The 25,073-nt window shown below is 46.0% G+C and overlaps 1 protein-coding gene across 9 annotated transcripts in view; it reads right to left on the bottom strand.

Moving 5' to 3' along the window:
* The window catches only part of LOC129495450 (formin-like protein 2), a 260,043-nt gene that overhangs the window by 73,911 nt on the left and 161,059 nt on the right, over nucleotides 1-25,073 (bottom strand). For 5 of the 9 annotated variants that reach the window (XM_055302975.1, XM_055302977.1, XM_055302974.1 and 2 more), the window contains exons 4-7: nucleotides 22,792-22,868; nucleotides 14,049-14,132; nucleotides 11,058-11,210; nucleotides 8,581-8,700 (exon numbers count right to left, since the gene is read on the bottom strand). In XM_055302975.1, the coding sequence (XP_055158950.1) occupies nucleotides 8,581-8,700; nucleotides 11,058-11,210; nucleotides 14,049-14,132; nucleotides 22,792-22,868 (434 nt within the window). The remainder of the gene's footprint in view (nucleotides 1-8,580; nucleotides 8,701-11,057; nucleotides 11,211-14,048; nucleotides 14,133-22,791; nucleotides 22,869-25,073) is intronic. The other 4 variants (XM_055302981.1, XM_055302983.1, XM_055302978.1 and 1 more) reach the window with 1 other exon arrangement.

Genomic DNA, 25,073 nt, shown 5'->3' with positions numbered 1-25,073 from the left:
AAGAAAAGGAAATCCTGCAACGTGTACCAACAGGGATGACCCTTGAGGTGTCCTAAGTGAAATAAGTACAAACATATGAGCCTGTTTAAAGGTATCTAAAACAGTCCAACTTTTATTTTTATTTATTTTTTTTAAGATTTTATTTATTTATGAGAGACACAGAGAAAGGCAGAGACACAGGCAGAGGGAGAACTGGCTCCATGCAGGGAGCCCTACGTGGGACTCGACCCCAGGTCTCCAGGGTCACGTCCTGGGCTGAAGGCAGATGCTCAACCACCGAGCCACCCGGGCGTTCCCAGTCCAACCTTTAGAAGCCGGAACAGAACAGTGGTTGCCAGGGCTGAGTGGAGGGGGACACTGGAAATTGCTAGTCGATGGGTATAAAGTTTCAGTTACACAAGGTAAGTGCAAGAGATCTGCTGCACAACACTCTGCCTGAAGTTACCAGTACTGATTTGTGCACTTAAAAATCTGTTAGGAGGGTAAGATCTCATGTTAAGTGTTCTTAAGACCATAAAAAAATAAAAGGAGATGGGATGCCTGGGTGGTACAGCCGGTGAAGCGTCCGCCTCTTGATTTCAGCGCAGGTCACCTCAGGGTCCTGAGAGCGAGCCCCGTGTCCAGTTCCATGCTCAGCACAGAGTCTGCTTAAAACTCTCTCTCCCTCACCCTCTCCCTCTGCTCCCCCATCTCTAAAATAAACAAATCTTTTTAAAAATAAATAAAACAGGTATATTTTAAAAACATAGGTGATTAACATGAGAATGAAGGATACATAACGTGTCCATGATAATTCTGGAGGTACAGGAGAAAGGACACTACTTCGGAACAAAACCTAGATTGTCCAACGGTGGGTATGGGCAGGGATCTACGCCTGCAAAGCATCCAGCACTTGGTAAACACCAAGGGAAGCCGCTGCTCACCTGGTGATACCTTGAAATAAACCTGATGGGCAACCCATTGTTTTAACTACATATACTTGTTTCTGGACACTCAGACCTCCTCTTGTGGGTGGGCTGCGTGTATACAGGTCTGCCTCCCCCCATGACCCCGAACTATCCACAGACAACAAATTACTGTAGAAGCTTGAATGAGTGTTTCCTGGTCTGACCTAAACCAGACTTTCTCAGAGTCTGGCAAAAAAAATGTTTTTTTTTGAAAGTCTATAGACCATTCTTGCCAATATGTGTGAAGTCGGTAATATCGAAGCCCTAATGGCAACTGAAAAAGGGCACATTTTTTTCTCTTACAAACAGTATTTTCAGTCTATTCAGATATCAAGCTAATATCTACCTATAAATAAAACTCAGAAAAAAAATTAAAATAAATAAATAAATAAATAAAACTCAGTAATTAGAACTTCCTTAGAAGCGAAGGTGAGGGTTCAACTCAACTGTGATGCAATGCCAACTGGGTATGTCACACAATTTGGCATAATTTTATTAGTCTTTTATGGTTCCAAGGTCTGGGCTTAATATAACTTTACCAAGATTTGGGGTTTTAGGTTTCCTCTCTTACCCTTCAGACATGACATCACTTGGGCATATTTCTTCTATCAATTAAACTCATAAAATATATGATGCTGAGAAAAATGAAGCAAAAGCACTTTCTGATGGTCTCTGTAGCCAAAAGAAACAGAGCTCAAAGAGTTGAATCCAGACAGTTCGAAGTGGAGGTAAAGAGAGAAAGGGAAACAGAGGATAAGGAGGGCAGAGGGAGACACAGACAGAGACATACAAACCTCCTAAGGAACCTTTTTTATTAGTTACTGAAATTTTCCATTTATCTACATTTCCCATCACAGGACCAGCTAACAACTAGAACAGAACCTGTGAATCAAAAGATTTCCATATATGCTTTTTGAATGGAATAAGTGAACAAACAGGCTGCCAATTCATCGCATGAAGAGTCTGAACTTTCTGGTTTTTCACTGAATTCCCTTTGACAAAGGCATTTGCTACTGAATTGCTAATTAATCCATATATATCCCCGTGTGAGGCGTGTTCAAGGAAACCGCCTATCTCCTGTGACCTTTAAATAGAAATATTTCTATGTTTATCCCAAATCACCCTCTTTTCACAAGCCTTCAATAGATCTTTGCCAATGAGCTAAAATGACAATTCCTGGCCTGGCCTTCAAAGTATTACATAAACTGGCTCTAAACAGCTTCCAGCCAGACTCATCTATTCATTGTTTCCTAAACAAACCATGTGGTCTTACCACTGAGCCACGGCTCGCAACACCCGCCCCCACCCCCTCCACAGTCTATCCTGCAAGTCCTACTGCTCTTGCACATCCAGACCACGTCGTGAATCTTCCCTAGGTTTTACTGTTCACTCTAGGTTCTAAAGCTCCATACTTTGGTTTTGGTTATACTCATGACACTTAACAAAAGTCAGGGTGCAGGAGCACGCGCATGCACGCGTGCGCACACACACACACACACACATACACACACATATATTTTCTTTTTTCTTTTTCTTTTTAAGATTTTATTTATTCATGAGAAATAGAGAGAGAGAGAGGCAGAGACATAGGCAGAGGGAGAAGCAGGCTCCATGCAGTGAGCCTGACGTGGGATTTGATCCTGGGTCTCCAGGATCATGCCCTGGGCTGAAGGTAGGCACTTAACCACTGAGCCACCCAGGAATCCCACATGTATTTTCTCAATCAAGTCATAAAAACATTTGACATAGAAGTCAGAAGACTAATTACAAATTCTGGCTCTAAAAAAATAAAAAATAAAAATAAATAAATAAAAAAAAAACAAATTCTGGCTCTAGGACACCTGGGTGGCTCAGGGGTTGGGCACCTGCCTTCGGGACAGAGTCTGGCTCCCTGCATGGAGCCTGCTTCTCCCTCTGCCTGGGTCTCTGCCTCTCGCTCTGTGTCTCTCATGAATAAATAAATGAATCTTTAAAAAAAAATTCTGGCTCTATCACTAAGTATAGATAACTTCTCTGAGCCTTGGCTTTCTCGTCTGTAAAATGGGACTAATAATCCTTGAATACCTCCCAAAAGGTTTCATGAAGATGGGTCCTTTATCAGCCACGGACCATATACAAATAGTTTCTGCATCTTTCTGCAGCCCCAGCACATTAGCAAAGCACCCTTCACATACTGATAAGTCTTGTGGATAAAGGTCCTGGACCAGCTGTAGGAAGTTCCTGAGGCATCTTCGATTTTTCTCTCAATCCTATGTGGTTAGCATTGACCGACTACTCACTATTGAGCCAAGTTCTTTACAGAAATTAATGTAATCTCACAACAGGTGCATCCGGTCCCCGAGCCTTGTCTCTACCAACCAGAGGACTGTGAGCAGTACCCCGGCCAGACGACTTCCATATCTCAGCCTCTCTCAGTTGGTCTTCCATCGGAGAAAAGACCCGATGAAGAGGTGAAACAAGTGAAATCGGAGCTTCTCAGAGCGGGAAAGGTTTGACCCACCTGCCAGTGTGGTGCAACACAAGCTCTAATTAAAGCTGTCACCACTGTCACTAGCAGGGCCATTAAAACAAGCTCCTAGCTGAAAAGCCGAAATGTGTACATTCTTAACCCAAGTACATTTTTTCTCTTTTCTCAACTTGAAATAAACAAAAGCCGAAATGTGTACATTCTTAACCCAAGTATATTTTTTCTCTTTTCTCAACTTGAAATAAACAAAAGAATCTGAAACACAACAGCCCAGAACCTTCGGTTGTCTCTACTTAGAAAATGTGCTGAAGAGTAAAGCCGAAAGTCTGTCGTTGCAGATTATTTTTTTACAAAGTCTGCAAATTTAGAAAGCCTTTATTTTATAGATAATTACTGCATTTTCTGGAACCTCAGATCTTCAGGACAAAAGTCTGGTTAAGGGGTTAAGGGGTTTCTTCAACATTTCTCTTCCCTCAGAAATAATATTCAAGGGACACCTGGGGGGCTCAGCAGTTGAGCGTCTGCCTTCAGCCCAGGGTGTGACCCCAGGGTCCTGGGATCGAGTCCCGCGTCAGGCTCCCTGCAGGGAGCCTGCTTCTCCCTCTGCCTGTGTCTCTGACTCTGTCTCTCATGAATAAATAAATAAATAAAACATTTTTTAAAAAGAAATAATATTCAAATGCTGCCTATAATGACAGTCTCCTCATTCTTTCTTCTCCCACTCCTTTTCTCTTGCTTTTTGTTTTTACCTTTTTATCTTTTTTGTCTTTATTCTTTATTTTCCTTTTCTCTTTAAATTCAGTGGTAATGAAAATTTCAGTCAGTACCTGCCATCTAATCTGATGAACAGAGAGAACTCAAGTTTGAGAATAACTTTTAATCTATTTTTCTTCATAGTTTCTTCCTCCTTTAAGCTGGATTCTATGGAAATAGATTTTTCAGTATCTTCCCATACAGGAAGTTTGAGTTAAGAAGAAGGAACACATTAGAACAAAAATACAGATTACAACTCCCAATAACGAAGACCATTAAAGATCTGAGTTGATTTTGTATAACTTGGGGGCAGAAGAGGGAAGCGAACAGAGACTAGCGATCATTTTAGAAATTGCACACCTAATTTATACAAACTGGCAAATGATCAGAACTAAGTTCTCCTTGTTGTGAATCAAAATGAACAAAAATGCTTTAGCTTCTGACTGCACAATTCAGAGATTTTTTTTTAACCTCCTATTATAATGGTTCAAAGCTAAGAGGTTACATGACTTTCTTCCCCCAACAATTAAAATTCAAGGTAAAACGCTACTGTTGAAATAAAAGAACTTGAAGGGGCTTCCAAGAGCTCCACTCTTCTAGAATACCTCTTACTTTACGAGCAAACGTGTACAGAGTTATGTTCCCACATATCTGAATACGATCAGGAAAACTGCCGCGAACCCAAGTATCTATTGCAGTAAAGCCTCATTGACGGCATTTGGGTCAACAGCCCGCGAGGGACTTGGTCTGCAGGACGCAGGTAGCTCCTTGGAGAGAAGGGGCTTGGCACGGCGCCTTGCTGACAAGATGTATCCAACGAATCATGCCTGAGACCCCTCCAGATTCCAACTTGGCTGTCTCTACTAATGATTCTCTTTCTCTTCAATCATATAAAAAATGTTCTCTTTACCACTGTGACCACTGAGTCAATTCCAGAACATCTTACTTGGCCTTTGCTCTATGTCCTAGGTTGTCGGATACCCCCTGCATAGGTTCAAGTGTCAGCAATCTTCCTCCACTCAACATCCAGCACATTTGCCAGACTCTGCACACTTGAAAAGATCAACCACCTCATATGATTTCCAACTCCACTGCTGACCAAATGAAAACCAAACTCAAAAATGCAAGATTTTTTATAATGTGGCCTCTCCCTAACGGACTCATAGGTATATACTACATGTGTTTTATGTCTGTTCCAAAACATTATAAAAAAATTTTTTTTGAGAAAACCTCACTCATAATCTCCCCTTTGGTTAAAAAAAAAAAAAAAGACTGTTTTCTTTAACAACCTTCCCTTTGAATGCCATCCCATCTGCAAATAGGTGACAGTCAAATTGCATAAATACAGAACTTTTTGTCTTACTCTTGTCATTTGTTTAGGAAACACTTTTTCATGTTTGTTTTGTGATAGCTAGATCGATCAGCTACACCGACCAGCATGTTGATCAGGGTCTCTACGAGCTCCTCGGCATCTTTGCGTGAAGTAGAAAAAGGCTACTTCTTTTGAGAAGGATTAGCAAATGCTCCTCCTGCAGGGCACAACTCCCGTAAAGACATGTGCACACCCTGATGTGAAAACAGGCTTCTTACTGAAGGTGGAGAAAAAAAATCATCCTGTGCATAAGCAGGCAGGATAATATGGTTTAGAAGCTGGATTCGGGCCAGATCACTTCATATCCTCCCTCTCATACTTACTGGTTGATCCCAGGCAAGCTGCTTAACCACCAGAGACCTCAGTTTCTTTGCAGGGAGAAGAAACTTCTCCTATTTATTTCTCTTATAAAACCACCGTGAGCAGTAAATCACGGAAGGTCCTTAGAACGGTGCCTAGCACGGAGGTGACACTCAGCTTTTCTTCCCAATAAAAATTATATCAATGTTATCTACATCTTTGTGACTATTTTTAAATACTCTAAAAAAAATCAGTTCCATGAAAAAAAAATATGTATCAACAAGGATCTAAATTTGAAGTCTTCATCTCTTTGTATAAATTCACTAAAGATATAGGGGGTAAATGGAATGGTGACTATTCAGGAGATCTCATTCCTTTAACATAGTAAGCTCAGGAAAAACAGTGAAATTTGTTCTGGGAATCATAGGAATAAATACAGAAGTTAACATCTTAGAGGAAATGTGGATCCCGATTTCCTCAACACACTGGGGTCAGTTGGGGTGACCTACAAGGCCTTTCCAGCTTTGTTTGGATGTATAGGACCTAATCTCTCCATTAAATCACCCTCTGTCCCGTCACAAAGCTTCTGTTCTAGAAAAGACAGACTCTTCCCCTCTTTCCCAAACATGCCTCATCTTTGCTGTAAACTTTTGCTCATCTCCTGCTTCTTCACTTTACTTCCACCAGAAGCACTTTCCTCAGCCCGAACACCAGCTCTGGCCATCACCCAACGTCCCAGTTAAAATCTGACCCCTTCTTCCAGGCTCTTAGTGCTCCACGCATTTATTTATTTTTTTATATAAATTTATTTTTTATTGGTGTTCAATTTGTGAACATATAGAATAACACCCAGTGCTCATCCCATCAAGTGCCCCCCTCAGTGCCCGTCACCCAGTCACCCCCACCCCCCGCCCTCCTCCCCTTCCCCCACCCCTAGTTCGTTTCCCAGAGTTAGGAGTCTTTATGGTCTGTCTCCCTTTCTGATATCCCACTCATCTTTTCTCCTTTCCCCTTTATTCCCTTTCACTATTTTTTACATTCCCCAAATGAATGAGACCATATAATGTGTGTCCTTCTCCGACTGACTTATTTCATTCAGCATCATCCCTCCAGGTCCATCCATGTCGAAGCAAAAGGTGGGTATTTGTCATTTCTAATGGCTGAGGAATATTCCACGCATTTCTTTAAAAACTCAAAACATGGGGTACGTGGGGAGCTCAGTTGGTTAAGTATCTGCCTTTGGCTCGGGTCATGATCACAGGGTCCTGGGATCGAGCCCTGCATCAGGCTCTCGGCTCCTCAGGGAGCCTGTTTCTCCCTCTCCCTCTGCCACCCCCTCCGCCCTCCCAGCTTGTGGTCCTGCTCAGGCTCGCTCTCTCTCAAATGAATAAATAAAAACTCTTAAAAAACTCAAAACATTTATTTACTGTCTGTGCCACTCCTTATTTAAGTCTAATGGCATTAAACGTTCTTAAAAATTACTTTCTCTTACACCTGAATTAATACAACCTTTGTCTTCAAAAACCTAGCATCACACATGTGCATATAGAGCATCACTTATTGTAGCTAGACCTACAGCCACATCAACAGAAATCTTACCTGAAGGACCACCCTGCTCTAGGCTTACAAGGCAGCACAATCCCAGTCCTCTGCATCCACATCAACATTTTTACCACTGGCCAAGCAGACAAATTCATGGTAACACAGAATGTAATAGCTAATATAACTAAAGGTCAATGTCCTGCCCTAAAATTTTTAATCATCCATTTTAAATAAACAATAAAGTCTGAGGATAAAGAGGAGAATGTGCATCAATGTTAAAATTTTGTTTAAGGGGATCCCTGGGTGGCGCAGCGGTTTGGCGCTTGCTTTTGGCCCAGGGCGTGATCCTGGAGACCCGGGATCGAATCCCACGTCAGGCTCCTGGTGCATGGAGCCTGCTTCTCCCTCTGCCTGTGTCTCTGCCTCTCTCTCTCTCTCTCTCTCTCTCTCTCTATGACTATCATAAATAAATAATAATAAAAAAGAATTTAAAAAAAATAAATAAATAAAATTTTGTTTAAAAACACTGTTTTTGGGGTGCCTGGGTGGCTCAGCGGTTTGGTGCCTGCCTTTGGCCCAGAGCATGATCCTGGAGTCCCAGGATCGAGTCCCACGTTGGGCTCCCTGCCTGGAGCCTGCTTCTCCCTCTGCCTGTGCCTCTGCCTCTCTCTGTGTCTCTCATGAATAAATAAAATCTTTAAAAAAATAAAATAAAATAAAAACACTGGTTTTCTTTGTCATTAATAAACATTTGTAAAGTGTTTTAGATTTCTTGAAATCTCATTTCCTTTTCTAAGTTTAATACTTTTTTGCCAGGTGATAGAGGACAAGACTATGGAATCTATGTTATTATCTGGAGATTAAGATGAGGAAACTAAAAATCTGCATTTGGATACGGAAGACATATTCCCATCAAACAAAGCTACCGAGTAAGCTACAGAACACGAATTAATACCCTTGTATTGTTTCCCACAAAACTGTAACATTAAGACCATACACCTTCAAGGGTCAGATTCTTAAACTGAGGAATCATAATATGATAACAGAGTGCATCCAAGCGTAAAAGGCAGTGGGCTTTACTCCAGTACAGGGTGATGGTAAGCCATGACGTTATCATATTATAACATGGGGAGCAGTCCTGATGCCCTGCCACCATGCACTACGAGCTCTCGTGGGTGTCATGTGCGCCCGTGACTTACGAGATTTTCCGGTTTGAAGCCTCATCGCCAGTGTGTAAACTGAAGCTGCTCCAGAGGCAACAGGGGGAGAAGCAGCCCTGGTGGCATTTGAACTGAAGATACTCAGGCAGAGAAACCAATCTGGTGGCAGCGTAAGAAATGAATGGAACCGGAGCAAGAGAAGACAGTAGGACGGGAGAGAACAAAGTAGAGGAAGAGAAGACAATCAGAACGGAGATGACGGGATGAAAATGAAAAAGGACGATGCAAAGAAAGCCAGAAAGTGAAGGAAGTGTGGGGAGCAAAGCAAGGGGAGAGGAGGTGGAGGAGGAAGAGAAAAAAAATGTAAACAATCTTTGAGTTTATGAAAAGCAACATGTACCATATGCCTGTACTTCGGATTGCTGTTTTTTTTGTTTTAAAGTCACAGATGCTATCGAATAACCCAAGGAAGAGTCAGAATCCAGGCACAAATCCATGCGCTGGAATATCACTGATCTGCACTGTTAAGCTTCAGGCCAAGAAGAGGCATGAAAGCTACTGCTGCGTTGATTTTCTGGAGTTCCTAGAGCCCGTGAAGGAAGAGTCAAAGGAAATCCCAATGTTCTGTTCCTCCAGAAGAATGTGATGTTGGTTCCTTGGCTGGTCATCTTCTGGCACATCTGCTAGGTTCTGAGTCTCTTAGAATAGCATTTCCATCATGTCTCTCTCTACATGTTTGGTCTATTTTTCCAATTTAGAATGAATTCTAGCAAGGTCTACCTTGAGCCAACTGTCGAGCAAGTGACGCTGGACACGGATGTCCCTCCCTGGACCACGCCTTCTAGGGTTCAGTCTTCCCTGAATCAAAAAATTCCCAGATTGTATTGCCTCCTTCATTCTTCCACAAACAACGTGATCTCAATGAACAGTCTTCCGTAGTTCAAAATTAGGCATAATGAATTATTAAAGAGAAAAATGAATCCTTATTAAGGTTTCGGCTGGCCCATATGTGATACATTCCAGGTAAGAAATGGTAAAAAAAAAAAAAAAAAAAAAATTAAAATGCGCTTTGTCAATTAAATTCCTTGCACATAATTATATCTATACTAACGGTAAGAGTTTCCATTCGCGTATGAAGGTCATTAGGGAATTCTTCGGGCACGAATGCCCTTTCTTCAACTTCCAAATCAGCCTTGTCCACATGTGAAGTTGATGCAGACTAGCAAGTCCTATAGCTCTTGGCCTGTTGCAAATACCACGAGATGGAATGAAACACTGCTCTTCATTATTACGAAACCATTCAAAACCCATTAATATTCCTGGCATTTCCAAACACGGAAAATCTGAAAGGTTGATTGGAAGCATCATATTCAAATGTCAAACCCTTCATCAAAACTGAACTTCATTATCGAGGTATTAACTTTCTTTGACCAGAACCCAAGTTAAAGGGACAAGAGGTTATTAAAAGACTAATCACATTTAAAGTCTGAAAGCCACATTTTCAGTGATTTGCAACTTGACACATGGACCCTACTACCAATGACCCAGTACCCATGGGGATCTCCAACACTGACAGGAGCAGCATCCACTTGCCAGCTCAAGCCTGAAATAAGGGACATAAAGTTCTCAAGCTGCAAAGAATAAGCAACAGTGGGGAAGGAGGGGCTTCTTGATAAAAATTTTATTAGACGATTTATGAACTTGCTCTGGATGCCACCTCTATCTTGATAGGCCGAAGTCCTGATTTACCCATCCATAGATCTTCACGCTAAGTTCAGTGCCTGGCAAATTACAGAAGCTCAAAAAATATTTTCCAGTGAATGAATGATTGTAGGTAAGAGTGAATCGACCATCTCAGTGGTAGCACACCTGTGAGGCATACAGGCAGGCGGCACCAGCCTTCATTAGCGCAGTGGCATTTTAGCCATGAATGACTAGAGAGGGCATCCTTAGGGGGACACAAGAAGTCGGCAACTGAGCACACCTAACCAAAGGAACACTGCCCTAAAAAGCATTTATTTAATAAAAACAATCACTACAGCATTTTGCACATACACCTAGGGACAAGGCCCACAGAACACACTCCTGAACTACCACTGGATGAAGGGAGAGGAGAAGACTATGAATAGTCAACAGGGAATTCTCAAGATCCTCAAATCTCAAGAGGTGCTGACCCTCCCCGGAAAACGGAGCCTAAATCACGAAGTCAGCATTTCCCTGCTTTCGAAAAATTATCTGTGCAGGAGACCACTGCATTCTCGCCTTTGGTAGAATTTTCCTTCTGTGCCTAATGAAGTTGTGGTGTTTCCTGAAAACTATTTAAAGCTGCAGAGTGTTGCCCAAGTGATGATCCCATGAACCCCTGAAGAAACTTCCATGGGCATCACTGGAGACGCAAGCGCCGTTGGAGAGATTCAGCGTAGGCAGCCCAGGATCACCCACAGAGCAAGGCCCCCTGCTGCCCCGCATCCCCTACACACCCTACACACCCGCCTCCCCTGAGTCAGGGAACTCACCGCAGCGCAGAGTGTCTTCCTGAGCGGGATACGCTGTTACCCACGGGGGACGGCAGGTTGCTCCCTCTGTGCAGATCCTCGATGGACCTACTCCACGGCTTTGATTTGTCCACCGAGCTCTCCACAGTGCTTTCCACACTTTCAAAATCAAAACTAAAACGAAAGAGAAATGCCGCTGAAGACTTAAAAGCTCCCAGTCCCGCAAACACATGGATGTGCAATGACGTGCTCCTTCCTGTCCACCCTACCGTGGGTGGTCTCTGCAAACAGGGAGCCCCGAAAGGGCAACCCCAAAGGACTCCCACGGACTCGGTGTTAGCTTTGAAAATACAAAACGACAAATACCAGGCAAAGCAAAAGAATAGTTGAACAAGGGGAAAAAATAAACAGCAACGTGTTACGTGTATCTTACTACAAGGCCTACTAAGTCGCCAACTGCTGACACTGCCATGGTGGAAGGGGAAGGAAAGAGCTTACAGCTGTCTTCATTTTGCTTTAACAAGTCAATATGTAGGCTTCTACTAATTTATTCCTACACATCAATTTTCACCGAGGATTTTCTCCTAGTGTGTTGGCAAGCGTGCTTTTCCAACCATATGTGATACATTACTTGCAAAGTTATGGATTTTGCTTTGATTTTGGAATCTCTTCCCAATGTGCTGCACTTTAAAGCAGGGCTGGTGTTTCTCTGACATTTTTTGAGGTTATTACTCATGATGACCATGTTAGAATAAATGGCAAGTTGCTCATTCTTGTAATTTTAGGAACAAGATTTTTAAACAGCCAGGCCTTTGTATTCTATGCATTTTCCCAGAGACAGTAGCTCTGCTTTCTCAAAAAGAAAAAAGTAGTTTATCAATTGTTTCTACCTCTAGTTCTGCCCAGAAACACCTGATTAGACAGATAATAAACAAAAGGCAGCTACAACTATCACCATACGGGAGATCCAGGTGGCTATTGGGTGGCTCTCGCAGAGGAGACCCTAACGATACATCTTGGAAATAGAGGGTATGACTTTGTGTAAGGGTAGCATCACCAAAATAAAATGTTTTGCTAGAACCGTCATCTGTAAGCCAGGCAGCGCCATCCTACTAAGTACTAACCCAGGGGGCAGCCCCTAATGGGTGGTCAGTGAATGGGTCTGGCAATTGTGTCCCGGCCAGCCTACTGGCTCCGCGGCCTGCGCCTGCGCGGGGAAGTGCCCCAAGCCAATGATCAGTAAGGGGTTTTTAACCCGTTCATTTCAAGAAAGAACATGAATTAGGCGCTCTGCATGATTTATCTAAATAAAGCAAAACAAAACTGAAACTAATAAGCGGAGAACGTAAAGGTAATGCTTTAAGAAAAATAAAAAATAAAGGAGTAGAGTGGGAAACCAAAGCTCTGGTGTTCTGATCGGCTGCTGGCTCGCTCTCACGCGGCGCCTCCCCTCCCCACGGTCTCAGGTGCGGACACGGGTGGGAACCACGCACACGGGCTCCCGGACTCCCCGGTGATGCAGGTAAAAGGCTAATCGTGGCCAACGTTCCCTACACAGCAAGCCCGAGCCGTCCTTCCCCAGCCGGAGCTCCTCAGCTTCTCCAGGTCCTAAGCTCCGCAGCGGGTCCAGGGTCCCATCACTGCACTTGGTGGGGAGCACGGAGGGCACGGAGGGGGGCGGTTCCTGACACACCAGACACAGATTAGAAACGACTTTTGGAAGAATATGCCGTGAACACCAGGACGGTCTCAGAGGACCATCTATTAGAAAGAGGACTTGTCCGTGGGTGTCGTACTCTAACCCGTGTCAGATTCGGGAGTGAGCAAACCTGGACCGCCCAGGCCAGGCCAGTGTGTTAGACCTCCGGTTTGCATGTCCACAGGGAGGAGCCAGGGAGTGCCGAGGCCAACATCTGCTCAGGTCCCGGAGCTTCCTTGGGGTGATGCAACACCAAAACACGTTCCGGCCTGTTGGGAGCATCCAAGACGGAGAGAGCCACCCCCTGGCCAACACGTCTTCCGGGCAAATTAAAAATGCGGTATCACTTCCTCAGTCTGTGTGTGCGTGTGCGTGAGGGAGGGCGTATCTGGATACTACATGTTCTCTGACTAAAGGAAATGTGGAGAAGAGACTGTCTCATCCAAAGGTACAGTCTTCATGTCTGTTGTAAACCCTTCCAGATGCCTAGCAAATGGGAAAAGGTTACAAATTCACAAAACACAAGGTTAAGTAAATTGATTTTCCTTCCTGGCCCGCTGCAACTTTTCCCCCTTCGCCTTAGGAAGGGCAAGGCCCCTCAACACAGACACACAGAAGGCAAAATAAAGGGAAGCCGGCAGTGTGCTCCCCCCACCCGCGCCGCCGCATCCGGTACATCTGCCCCCGTCCCCCCTGCACTCAGCAGCACATGCGGGCACACACATGCACAGACGGGTGCATACACAAGAAGAAAAAGCTCTGAGCTCTGTACGTCTCGCCGTTTCCGCTCATGGGGCGGCATCAGCCTTCAGTGCCGCGAGGGCCTTCCACAGGCGGCGGACAGAAGGGCGGCGAGCGCCCCTCCCCAGATAAGGGCTCCGCCGGGGCTTTTTCTCCCCTGTTTTACTTCTGCCTTAAAAGCATTTCTAGGGCAGCCCGGGGGGGCTCAGCGGTTTAGCGCCTTCGGCCCAGGGCGTGACCCTGGAGACTCGAGATCGAGGCCCGCGTCGGGCTGCATGGAGCCCGCTCTTCCCTCTGCCTCTCTCTCCCTCTCTGTGTCTCTCATGAATAAATAAATAAAATATTAAAAAATAATAATAAATAGAACAGATTTTCCCACCTTAAAAAAAAAAAAAAAGCATTTCTTAAAGCGATTGTGTGATTTGCCCTCAGCTACTGGGGTGGAAGCCAGCCCCCCAGCCCGAGCACGTCTGCCCGGGGTCCGCCCTCCTTGCACGCAGAACCGAGCTGCTCCCTGGCACCTTCCGTGACCACGTGGATATTCAGAAGCCGACAGGCCAGGTCTTACTTACGTCACCGCGTACTGTGCAAACGAGAGATACTCCACCAGAACGTCAAGACCTCTGTTTTCCTCATTCAGAAACTCTCTGACCCATCTGTGAAAAAATAAAGACGATTGTTACAGAGGCTCATAGCACACTCGCCCGGGAGCCCAGTGCACGCTGCTGCTGCTCCTCCCGGTGCGTGGACGTGATGCAGGAAGGCCCCGACTCCATGGCACCTGGTGGAAACTTCCCCAGACAGCAAACTAGAGCAGCCACAGCAGGTCAGGGCACCCGGGTGGTGCGGCAGATACGCGTCTGACTTGGTCCCGGCTCATGTCCTGATCCCAGGGTCCTGGGGAGGAGCCGGGGTCCAGCTCTGCGTCAGTGGGGTGTCTGCTCCAGGACCCTCTCTCCCTCTGCCCCCCCCACACTGTCTAAATCAGATACTAACACAACAACCATAACAAACCCCACAGCATTTCAATGTGCAAGAAGGGGGGGCAAAAGGTACCACGCACCTCCCTTGCGTTCTGTCCTCAGGAGACTCCAGCTAACCTGCACAGAGCATCCTAAAGGAGCAACCTGTTACATGTTCATTTTCCACCACTGACCCCCAGCCTGGTGGCTAAAGAGGCCCAGACTGCGCAGAGAATGTGGGAGGCTGGGGACGTGACGCCATAAGCCCCGAAATCCAGGCAGGATTCCAAATCCACATCCAACCCTTTCCCGGCGTACTAAAGCCACAGAAAACACACTACCAGCCAACGAGAACCAGCGTTTAGGGGCTCCTGGAAATTCAATAGGGATAATGATTTGCTTAATTTTTTCCATGGATGTTAAAACCTCTTAAAAATTTGCAGGCACCGCAGACCATCAGCAAAGCCAAGACATGACATACCATGTGCTTGTTACCCTTTTTAAAATTTCATCTTAAGCAGCATCACCTCGCGTTTGCGTGGTGGCCATGAGTGCGCTTCATACAGAATTTCTACTCCTTTTCCTCTGCAAGACTTCATAATGACTCCTAAAGATGAAGCAGAGTGGTCCTACGACCTTCAGGTATGGAAGATCAACACCCGTCACCCGCCCCCCTTCCAGGTTTCCCCCAGGGCAATCCTCTTCAAAGAACCTAGGTACCTGATTAAACCTTCTCGAGGATCAAACCTCCAACAGGTAATAAGTAAAAAGTTCTGCTACCGTCACAGAAATGGAACTTGAGGTACATCAGCCCAGTGCACCCCAAAACTAGCTGCCTTCCTCCAAAAGCACCAAGCAAAACCAGGCTCCACCGCGCGGGACAGCTACTCTGGAAGCCAATTTTGTAAGCTGGAGGACAACAGTAGGACGATCCCTTAAAACCTTGGTCTTAAAGGAAGAAAAAGACCTGGTGGCCGTAGGATGCCTGTTTTAGAATCCTGCTTGGGGCTCTTTCTTCTTTGGGGGCTCTTTCTCTTCTTTTTTTATTATTTTTATTTTTATTTTTTAAGATTTTATTTATTTATTCGTGACAGTCTCTCTCTCTCTCTCTCTCTTCTTCTTTTTTAATCATCTCGGCAGGTAGTCCCCTAGTCCCTGCAGGCAGCAAGGCAGGAGCCCTGGAGAGCTCATCCCTGATTTTCCCCCAAGTGCCTCAGGCAGGTCATCATAAACTATGCACCAAACACAGCCACAGGGAAGCAAATAACATTTAATTTAAGAGAGACCCAGAGGGCAAGTAAAAGAGCATCACTTGTAAGAATGGACGGCAACCAGGGGCGCGGCGCTGGTTCTGCTGAAGCTTCTTCCCTTCAGAACCACCACGTGCACCACCATTTCCTGGCATGGGGTATTTGCAGTTCATTATCTTCACTGCTCTATGTAACTAGATTTCATGAGACATTGGACATCTTTAAGTGCTAATAATTAGAAGCCTAGAAATAGTAAAAAAAAAAAATCAATAAATTTTCTTTCTATAAAGAAAGGCTGGTGCTCACTAGGGAAATTCACAGACTAGCTGCTCTGCAGGGGCTGCCTCTGGGCTTCTGTGCAGCTTCTTCATCCGCGGGCCCCGGGCTCCAGCTGCAGGGAACGTGGCCCTCGGGCAGGGGTGCAGCAGGACCCCAGGCTGCGCTGGACGTCTTCATTCTAGAACGAAAGTCGCCCTGCACTCCAGATTCCTCAGAGCAGTCTCAGTTGCACATTTTCTACCTCAATGGCTCATAAAAATACTCCAGTGCAGGAGTGGACAGCCACCACCGCCGCCGCAGCGCCTTCTGGTTGCTTCTCCAGATGCACAGCCTCTAAACGGCAGAGATGGTCCGGGACACGAGTGGACCTGTCACTGTCCCAATCACCAGCGCCTCCCGCTCAGGGAGTTTAGCCGCAAAGTAGATAGGAGGCAAATGACAAACAGATACGAAAATTTAAAAGAAAAAAAATTTTTAAAAAATTAAAAAGGGGAGATCCCTGGGTAGCTCAGCAGTTTAGCGCCTGCCTTTGGCCCAGGGTGCAATCCTGGAGCCCCGGGATCGAGTCCCACGTCAGGCTCCCAGCATGGAGCCTGCTTCTCCCTCTTCCTGTGTCTCTGCCTTTCTCTATCATGAATAAATAAATAAATCTTTAAAAACAAACAAATAGAAAATTTAAAAGAGAGAGAGAGAGGAGGGAAAGAGCCAACCACAGCCAGAGGCACAATTCTCTTGACCTAAAACACTAATATGCATAGACTTTGATTTAAGGATAAGGACTATTATTAGATTTTCTTCAATTCAGTGCCATTCCCTCACTCCCACTTGTTGACATTGAGTGTAAATGCCTTAGAAACAATTTTCTTTTGCTATTTTCTTAATGATGTTATTTATTGCAGAGAGAGAGAACATGAGTAGGGGGAGGGCAGAGGGAGAGGGAGCAGCCGACTCCCCCTGAGCAGGGAGCCCGACTCGGGGCTCGACCCCAGGACCCTGAGATCGTGATGTGAGCCAAAGGTCGACCTTAACCCGCTGGACCCCCAGGTGCCCCTGAAAGACGAATTTTCAGAGCCAAGAGCAGACACCCTGCACAGTTGCTAACGGGTCGGCTGGAGCGGAACTCGGCTTCTCGGAGAGGTGCAGTTTCACAGGCTCACCTCTTTTCCAGGCCGCGAGATCTTCCCTGGGCTTTGACGGGGCCCACACACACCCCTGGGTGACTTAGGAGACAAGGAGATAAAAGCCCACCACGGGGGACTACACCCACCGCCCATTTAACACCTCACTGTTCTGACCTAGAAAATGAAGTGTCCAGGGGTCTTTGTGGCTCCACATCTCTAGGATCAAACACAGCAGACCCCAGACCACAAGGCAGAGGGATGAGGCGGGATTCCCCGTGCGGCTCTGGTGCCGGAGGGGTGTCCCCAACACCGGGCGTCAGCAGCAGTGGCCGGAGCCCCGGGGCAAGCAGGCCGCCCCCTGTCCCCCGACTGGCGCACAGCACCGGGGCCCGAGCCCTCGCGCGGGGTCAGCCGGTTACTTCCATGAGACCCTCGGTGAGCAGCGGCCTCCACGGCCGGCCGCACCGGCGACACCAAGCACTGCTGCCAGGCCCAGCGGGGCCCCGCCCCCCGTGTCCTTGCCCGCCATGTCCTCGCCCCCGCCCCCGCCGTGTCCTCCCCCGCGTGTCCTCGCCCCCTCCCCCATGTCCTCGCCCCCCTTGTCCTCAGCCACTGTGTCCTCATTGCACTGCAAAGGCGCCGAGGGCTGGGCCCGCAACGGGGCTCAGCAAGCAGCAGAAACTGCATTTTATTAAGGCTCGTCCCTTGAGTTTCCCTTTTTCTGATTTTCCCTGAGGCAGAACGGAGAGTGCACACAAGGCGCTCAGCTGCCCTTGGCCACCGGCGTCTCCAGGGAAAGCGCCTGTGCGGTTGTCTGAGTCACAAACTGACCCAGTTGGTTTTCACACGAAATGTCCAGCGACGAGCGCCTGCGGGGACCCTGTCCCGGGTGCTTGGCAGACAGTGTCTCAAAAGTGAAAGAAGCGGGCCTGTCACTTCGAGGAAATCAACTGACAGCACTTGTGTTCATGATAAACTCTGAGGCTTCAACCCCAAAAATAAAAATTTGGGGACACCTGTATTCACCACCACAAGCTTGACAACTTCCCGACACTTTAAGTATATGCTCAGACGATACTGGGAACGATTAACGAATGTGAACGTTTTTATATTGTTGAATAAAATGTCTCGATTTTCAGAAGATCAGAATAACTCCGTGAAACAATATTTTCCAAACGACCAATTCATGAAGTTATACCCAAAATTATGCACGGGCAGAAAGACCTATTCAACTTTCAAAAATGCACAGTGAATCTTACTTGAACAAAGTACAAAGGTTCATTGATGAGGTTTCAGATCCCACACTGCAAGGAACCCTAAGAAATTACCACTGCTTGAGGGATGGTGCACTACCAGACGAATATCCACAATAATGTGAAAAGGTCACTTAAAGGTGCTTTTTTCAAGTGTGTGTGTGTGTGTGTGTGTGTGTGTGTGTGTGTCAGGCCAGGTTTTCTCCATATACATCTTCACACACATACACAAAACATCTTACAACAAACCAAATGCAGACAAAGAACCAGAATCCAGCTGCCTTCGAGACATTAAAAAGATTTGTAAAAATGTAAATCAATGCCACTATTGCCCATAATTTTTTCTTTCTGCTTTGGAAAATAGTTATTTTTCCAAAAAATATGTTGCCTGCCCTACGCTTATTATTTTGTGTTTATGTATTTTTATTATTTACTTTTAAATACTAGATTTTATTAGTTTGTGTTTCTGTATTTTTATTATTTACTTTAAAATAAATACTAGATTTTATTGAATGAGCAAAGTTAAAATTTCTCCATTTAAATCTCTAATACAGGGATCCCTGGGTGGCACAGCGGTTTGGCGCCTGCCTTTGGCCCAGGGCGCGATCCTGGAGACCCGGGATCGAATCCCACGTCGGGCTCCCGGTGCATGGAGCCTGCTTCTCCCTCTGCCTGTGTCTCTGCCTCTCTCTCTCTCTCTCTGTGACTATCATCAATAAATAAAAAAATTAAAAAATAAATAAAAAATAAAAAAAAATAAATCTCTAATACAGTAAACATTGAAAGAAAAAAAAAACCCACGTAAACAAAAGCATATATTGGGGTTCAAAATCATTTAAGAAAGTAAAGGAGTCCTGAAATAAAAAAAAAAATTAGTCCCATCTGGTTTAGGTAACATCTGAACATTATCTTTCTTGGTTCAAATCTCAGCAGTTCTCTGTTATGCGGAGAACAAGAGAATAACAGGTGACTCTCAGTCGCCTCATCTATAAAACAGGGACTCAGAGGTAAAGGACAGCAATAAAAAGATTTTTCTAAGAAATAAATAACACAATGAACATGTTTAATAAATGACAAGATCATAATCTTGAGTATTTCAAAGAATCGAGATCTAAGAGTGAATTAATCCTAGGGTAGCTCGATACACCTCCCTCCCCCAAACACGCTACACGCCTGTTAAAACCAGCCTTACTTTTTTTTTTTTTTTTTTTTTTTCCCTGGCCTGGTCCTGCATAACTAGTTCACCAAGACGCCAGAAAGCACAGGAGGGAAGACTTCCCTGAGAGTTCCTGGGCTCCTTCCCTTTGGTGCAAACCTGCTCTCTGCCCCCTGGCACACTCCTCCCACAACCTCAGGCCCATCCTCTCAGCTCCAAGGAGAGAAAGTAAAATGAGCATCCTTCAGAACTTCTACATTCTCGCACTTGCAATGAAAAGCAATTTTCTATCATAATGGAGACTTTTATTAAAATAAAGCACCCGCAGAGAAAGATAACCCACGCATTGGAGCCACGGCCTAAAGCCCATCAAGCTATCCAGCGGCCCCCATCCCCACCCTCTTGAGTCTGAGCACCTTGACATCGGCCGACACACGGCACAGCCAGCGTGTTCTCACAGTCAAGGGTATTTCAAGTCATTTCAAGGGCTTGGGTAAGTCATCCTCTAATTCTTCTCTATTATTATAGTTCCTAAGAGGAAGTGAATAAGATTATTTCTAGCCCAATTCTTATTTCAATTTGGCTCAAAGAAAATTAATTTTCTTTCTCAGAAGATTGCTCCATTTATAGAGTTTTAGGCTGATATTGTAACTCAGAACAAACCCTCTGCTCGACAAAGATGTAGCTTGGAATGTTATCTCAGCAAAGCCCTAGACTTTAAGCTTAAAACACAAGCGTGTGCCAAAAATAACTTTTTTCAGGACAAATGGATTTTAAATGTGATTCTTCCTTTTAATTTCTGGGAATCACAATCTCCTAGGTGTCAGGGCCAATTCAGACAGAGAAAGTAACAATCTCCTACGGGATTCCTTAGAGATACAGGATATTACCAACTTATTAAATATTATTTTCAATGAGCCTAACAACAATAGTTATCATACTTCGAGTAATTACTATGTGTTAGACTCTATAGTAGGTCTTTTGTAAGTCATCTCACTTAACCTTACAACATTCCTATTGGTAATTATTATCTTCGTTTGTAGATGACAAGTTAACTTAGGTCACATGATAAGCAAATACAAAGAATTTAGTAACTTATCTAAGTGACTTACTTAATGACTAATCAAGGGCATGGCAAAAACCTGAACCGAGATCGCTCGCCCTCCATAAATCAGATGGGCACCCAATTGCCATTCTATTACGGCACCTCAAGAAAGTACAATAAAATAGAGGAACCGCTTACGTGGCAAATTGCATTCCAAGAATTCCTCACTGTGGCAAATGATTATTTTCACATTATTCAGAAGATTTCCCAGTCAAATGAGGTCAAGTGAATTAGTTTCCATAAGAGTTAACGTCCAGCCCGGGCTTGGGTTTTCAGGACAGTCAATACAGGTCAAAACCCTGGTATGTGGTTTCATTCCACAGAAGGCCACGCCAGTAAATGGCTGCATACAACCAGACGATGCCCCCCATGAATGTTTCTGCCGCCAAAGCCAAAGCTGTCCGAGTCTCACACACAGGTAGTGGGAGACAAAGGCAAACTTCAGACGCTAAAGATGAAAGAAATACCAGAATCTTTCAACACGCCCACAGTCTCCTAAAGAGCAAGCCGCTCGATCGCTTACAGGTTTGCACCGGCTCCGGCCCAACCAGGGCCCCTCTAGTCACCAGTTCTGCATGGGGGGCGAAGGTCTTGCTCTGGTATTTGATGGTCAATTTCACGCTATTCTGCGATGCTGGCAGAGATGCCCCCAGAGGGCCTGCAGAAACCCTGGCCGCAGCTCATTCTACCACCGTCGGCCAAGAGGAAGTGCCAACAGGATGGGGTTGGCCCTTACCAAATGGAATCCAGCTCCTCGTCCACAAGTTTTGGGAAATATTTCAATTTCCTACGCTGGGATGCCCAACTGAATTAAATCACCACCACCTTCACCCCCAACAGAAAACCTCACTGCTTTGATGCCAGAGCTCTGATTACCTTACTTCCTTCCAGAGAAAGAGCTGCCAGATTAAACTATATAAGAAAAAAAAAAATAACATTTTGAACCACAGCACCTGGCTGTATAGCCGTAGGCTCTGCAGGAGTCACTCACCTTCTCTGGTCCTGAATGCTTTTCACTTATAAAATGAGGAACTAGGTAATCCTTAATTTCTCTTCCAGTTCTCAAATCATGATTCTGTGACGCGCCGTTTGACAGCTCATTTTCCCAGAGGAAATGACTATCAACTTCAGAAATTAGTTATTTTCCAAACACTATATTCTCAAGGTGACAAATGCGCAAATTTATACTTTAGGAAGTGAACATTCTCACCCAAGCTTATCATGTATAAATCGGCCTTGCATATCCACAATTGAAAAAAAAAACTTATTCTGAAGTAACTGCAGAAATTGACCATTTTGTTGGCTTATACCTAACCCAGTGTGAAGTCGAAGTAAACTTATTTATGCAGTGTTTCTACAAAATACTCTATAAAACCATGATGTGACATACATGCAGAACTTCATTTCCAATAGACCTGCAAGGGATGTCGCAAGAGAAAGATCTAAAATCTATCGTCTTCTTGGTGTTAAATTCGAGAATCAAAATGCAAAGGCACTAAATAACCTGCTGGATGTTCAATAGGTGATTTAGGAAGAACTGAAGCTACACAATAGGATGCCCAGTATCCTTCCATCACCTCACTCTGAGGTACCGGACAATTGTGCCATTCTACGAGTAAGGGCGAATGTAATCAAGTTGTACTTGCTGGAGACTAAGCCACACGGAAAACTCCTACAAAGCCTTAGCGCTGAGATTCCCCAGACTTTACTTTCTGGAGCGGGTTTGCACAGGACAGACTCAGAGCAACGAAGTGCAATGAGGGGTGTAGGGTGACCTCACTCCAGCTTCTCTCCCCCTCCGGAGCTGACCAGAGGACAATGAAGCAGCTTCAACCAGCAGCTCGGACAACTGCAGAGACGGTTCGGAGATCCTCCAGGATCTCAGGATCCCAGGATCTCAGCTAATTGTTGGGAGCTCCTGATTCGCCAGGAATTGTTGCGCACACAAGAGACCCAAGCACAACCGCTGCTGCATCGAAGCAGAGAATTTTCAGATTGTTATAAATGGCACAAATGAAAGACTGTTCTGCTTCTACTGATTCTTAGTGAGCAATGCAAGGACTCACAAAGGGTCCACCCAACTAACTTACAGTGATCAGCAAGGAAGCTCCAATCTTTGTACAGGATTCAGTTACTTTGTCAAGCGTCCAAAAGCCTTAAAAGCTGAAACGTTAAATGGGCACACTTACCCAATATGGTTGGTTCTTAAAGAAATTTCCAGTTCTCTTAGCACTTGTGTGGATTCTTGAACACGCCGTCTGAATTTCTATAATTCAAGAACACAGAGTCTCACAAAACATATTTTATCAACTGCCACAACTGCCGTTTGTAATAAGGTCAACACAATATGAAAATATCTCTGCTTATTTTTTTTTCATCTCTGCTTTTAAAGCGAGCTTCTCTCACATTTCTTTTTGCAAAGCACACACATTGTTCTCATGATGAAAATCATCTTATGCGAAAGGACTAGGGAAAATTTCTTATTTCAGGTACTAGGTGTCTTTGAGTAAGCAAATTATTCCTCCCTGCCCTACAACAATATTCATCATTATACCTATGTGTTGGAGCCCCGAAGACCCCCCTCACCCCACCATCTGTTTCTATGATTTGCTAAGACTTGCTTCTAGGACTCCGCGTGTAGGGGTCCTTATTACAGCACAAAGATACAAGGCACAGAGGGAAAGGTGCATAGGGTGGAGTCCAGAAGAAACCAGACACAATCTTCCACAGTCTTCCCCCAGAGGCGGCGCAAATGACAGCACCCGTGACACGCTGTCCACCAGGGAAGTTCATCAGGGACTCGGTGCCTAGGGTGTTTACTGGGGACTGGTCCCTTGGGCATTCTCTGCCTCGCATGAGTCCAGACTCCTTGAAAGAAAGGCATCCAGCGCAAGCCATATTGTTGGCACGATGAATCATTCTTACGGGGAAAGCTATGAGCTCTCCTGAAATACAAGTTCCCAGCTGTCATCCAAAAGCCACCCAAGGCAAGCTGGCCTTCCTAAGGTAGCCGTCCCAGGAATGCCATGTGAATTATTTTCTGCAGATCCTAATGTTTCCCAAAAATAAGCATTCAGGGCAGCCCGGGTGGCTCAGCGGTTTAGCACCTCCTTCAGCCCAGGGCGTGATCCTGGGGGCCTGGGATCGAGTCCCACGTCGGGCTCCCTACATGGAGCCTGCTTCTCCCTCTATCTGTGTCTCTCATGAATAAATAAATAAAATCTTAAAAAAAAAAAAAAAAGCATTCAGAGTCATCTCCGCCCATGAGCCCTCATTTGGAACATCCCTCCTACTTTGGGGATGGCCTTCCTCATTCCCTGGCCCATCGAAATCCCAACCACCCTTCCAGAACTCCCTCAGGCCTTTCTTTCTTCAAGGAATCCCCCTCTGATAGTAAATGTACGCTTCTCTATCCTCTCAGCTTTAAACGATCCCCACACCTCGCTGGGTCATGACATACATTGGTTCCTAGGAACACAGCTCACTCCAGAAGCATCCATGTACAGTGACTGGAGGTTTAGGCCACCGTGGAGGTGGGACATTTGATGGGCCCTGCCTTTTGAGAAGAGCTCGATGCAGCCTGTGTACAAGTCCCGGACCGCGGCCTTGGGACTCTCCGCCTCGCCCACGGCTGCCGCTGGCTCCGGGCGGCCTTCGGGGTCCTCAGGGAGAGGTCGTCACGAGCCACGGCAGCAGCTAAGCACCGAGAACACCACGGGGCATAAAGGCAGAGCCACGGGAGGACGGAGGCATGTGTGTCGGAACAAGGGGCTCATCGGCACGGCCTGTACCCGGCAGGGACTCCAGGAGCGGGTGGCGGTGCCCTGGCAGGCGCGGCGGGACCACACTCCTGCAGCCCAGGGTGACAGGTGCCGCGGCCCTCGCCCCCGAGCTGCGACCGCTCGGGGACCAGCCCGCGCCGGCAGGGTCTAGGGCCCGGGACCCCCTTGGCGCCCCCGTCTCCGCGCTGCCGGGCCAGTTGAGCGCCAGGCCTGCTGCGCGGGAGAACCGCGGCCTGCGGGGGCAGCAGGCCCCACCGGGTCCGGGAGCGCCGGACAACCCAGCTCAACCCCAACTGCAGGCCATGCTGTATTCCAAGTAAAACCTCCTTGCCCTTGGCTTTAAGCGCGACGATGACGTGGAACTGGCCACTCCCACTGCCAGCTCCTGGCAGAAATCTTAGTAAAGCGGGGCCGGTTGGTCCGATATCCGTTCCCCTTTTCCTCAGTGGAATCATGGTCTCGAAGGCGAGGCACAGACCAAACCCAGCCGCCCAGGTGAGCACACGGCGTCGGGCTGCGATCTCAGGAGGGAAGGTCAGACACACGCTCGTCTCCGTCTCCGTCCTTGACAGCGCGTTTGCGATGGAGCAGGACAAAGCAGCTCACTTTACGCCTCTGCTTACGTGAGGAGCGACCTCCCAGAAGAGAGCTGACCCTGTGCCAGGAGGGAGCCGCCCATCCCCCACAAC

This window comes from Nyctereutes procyonoides, unplaced genomic scaffold, assembly GCF_905146905.1.
Source record: "Nyctereutes procyonoides isolate TBG_1078 unplaced genomic scaffold, NYPRO_anot_genome, whole genome shotgun sequence".
Lineage (NCBI taxonomy): Eukaryota > Metazoa > Chordata > Mammalia > Carnivora > Canidae > Nyctereutes > Nyctereutes procyonoides.
The sequence above is the reverse complement of the archived record's forward strand: the minus strand, read 5'-3'. Positions and strand labels throughout refer to the sequence as shown.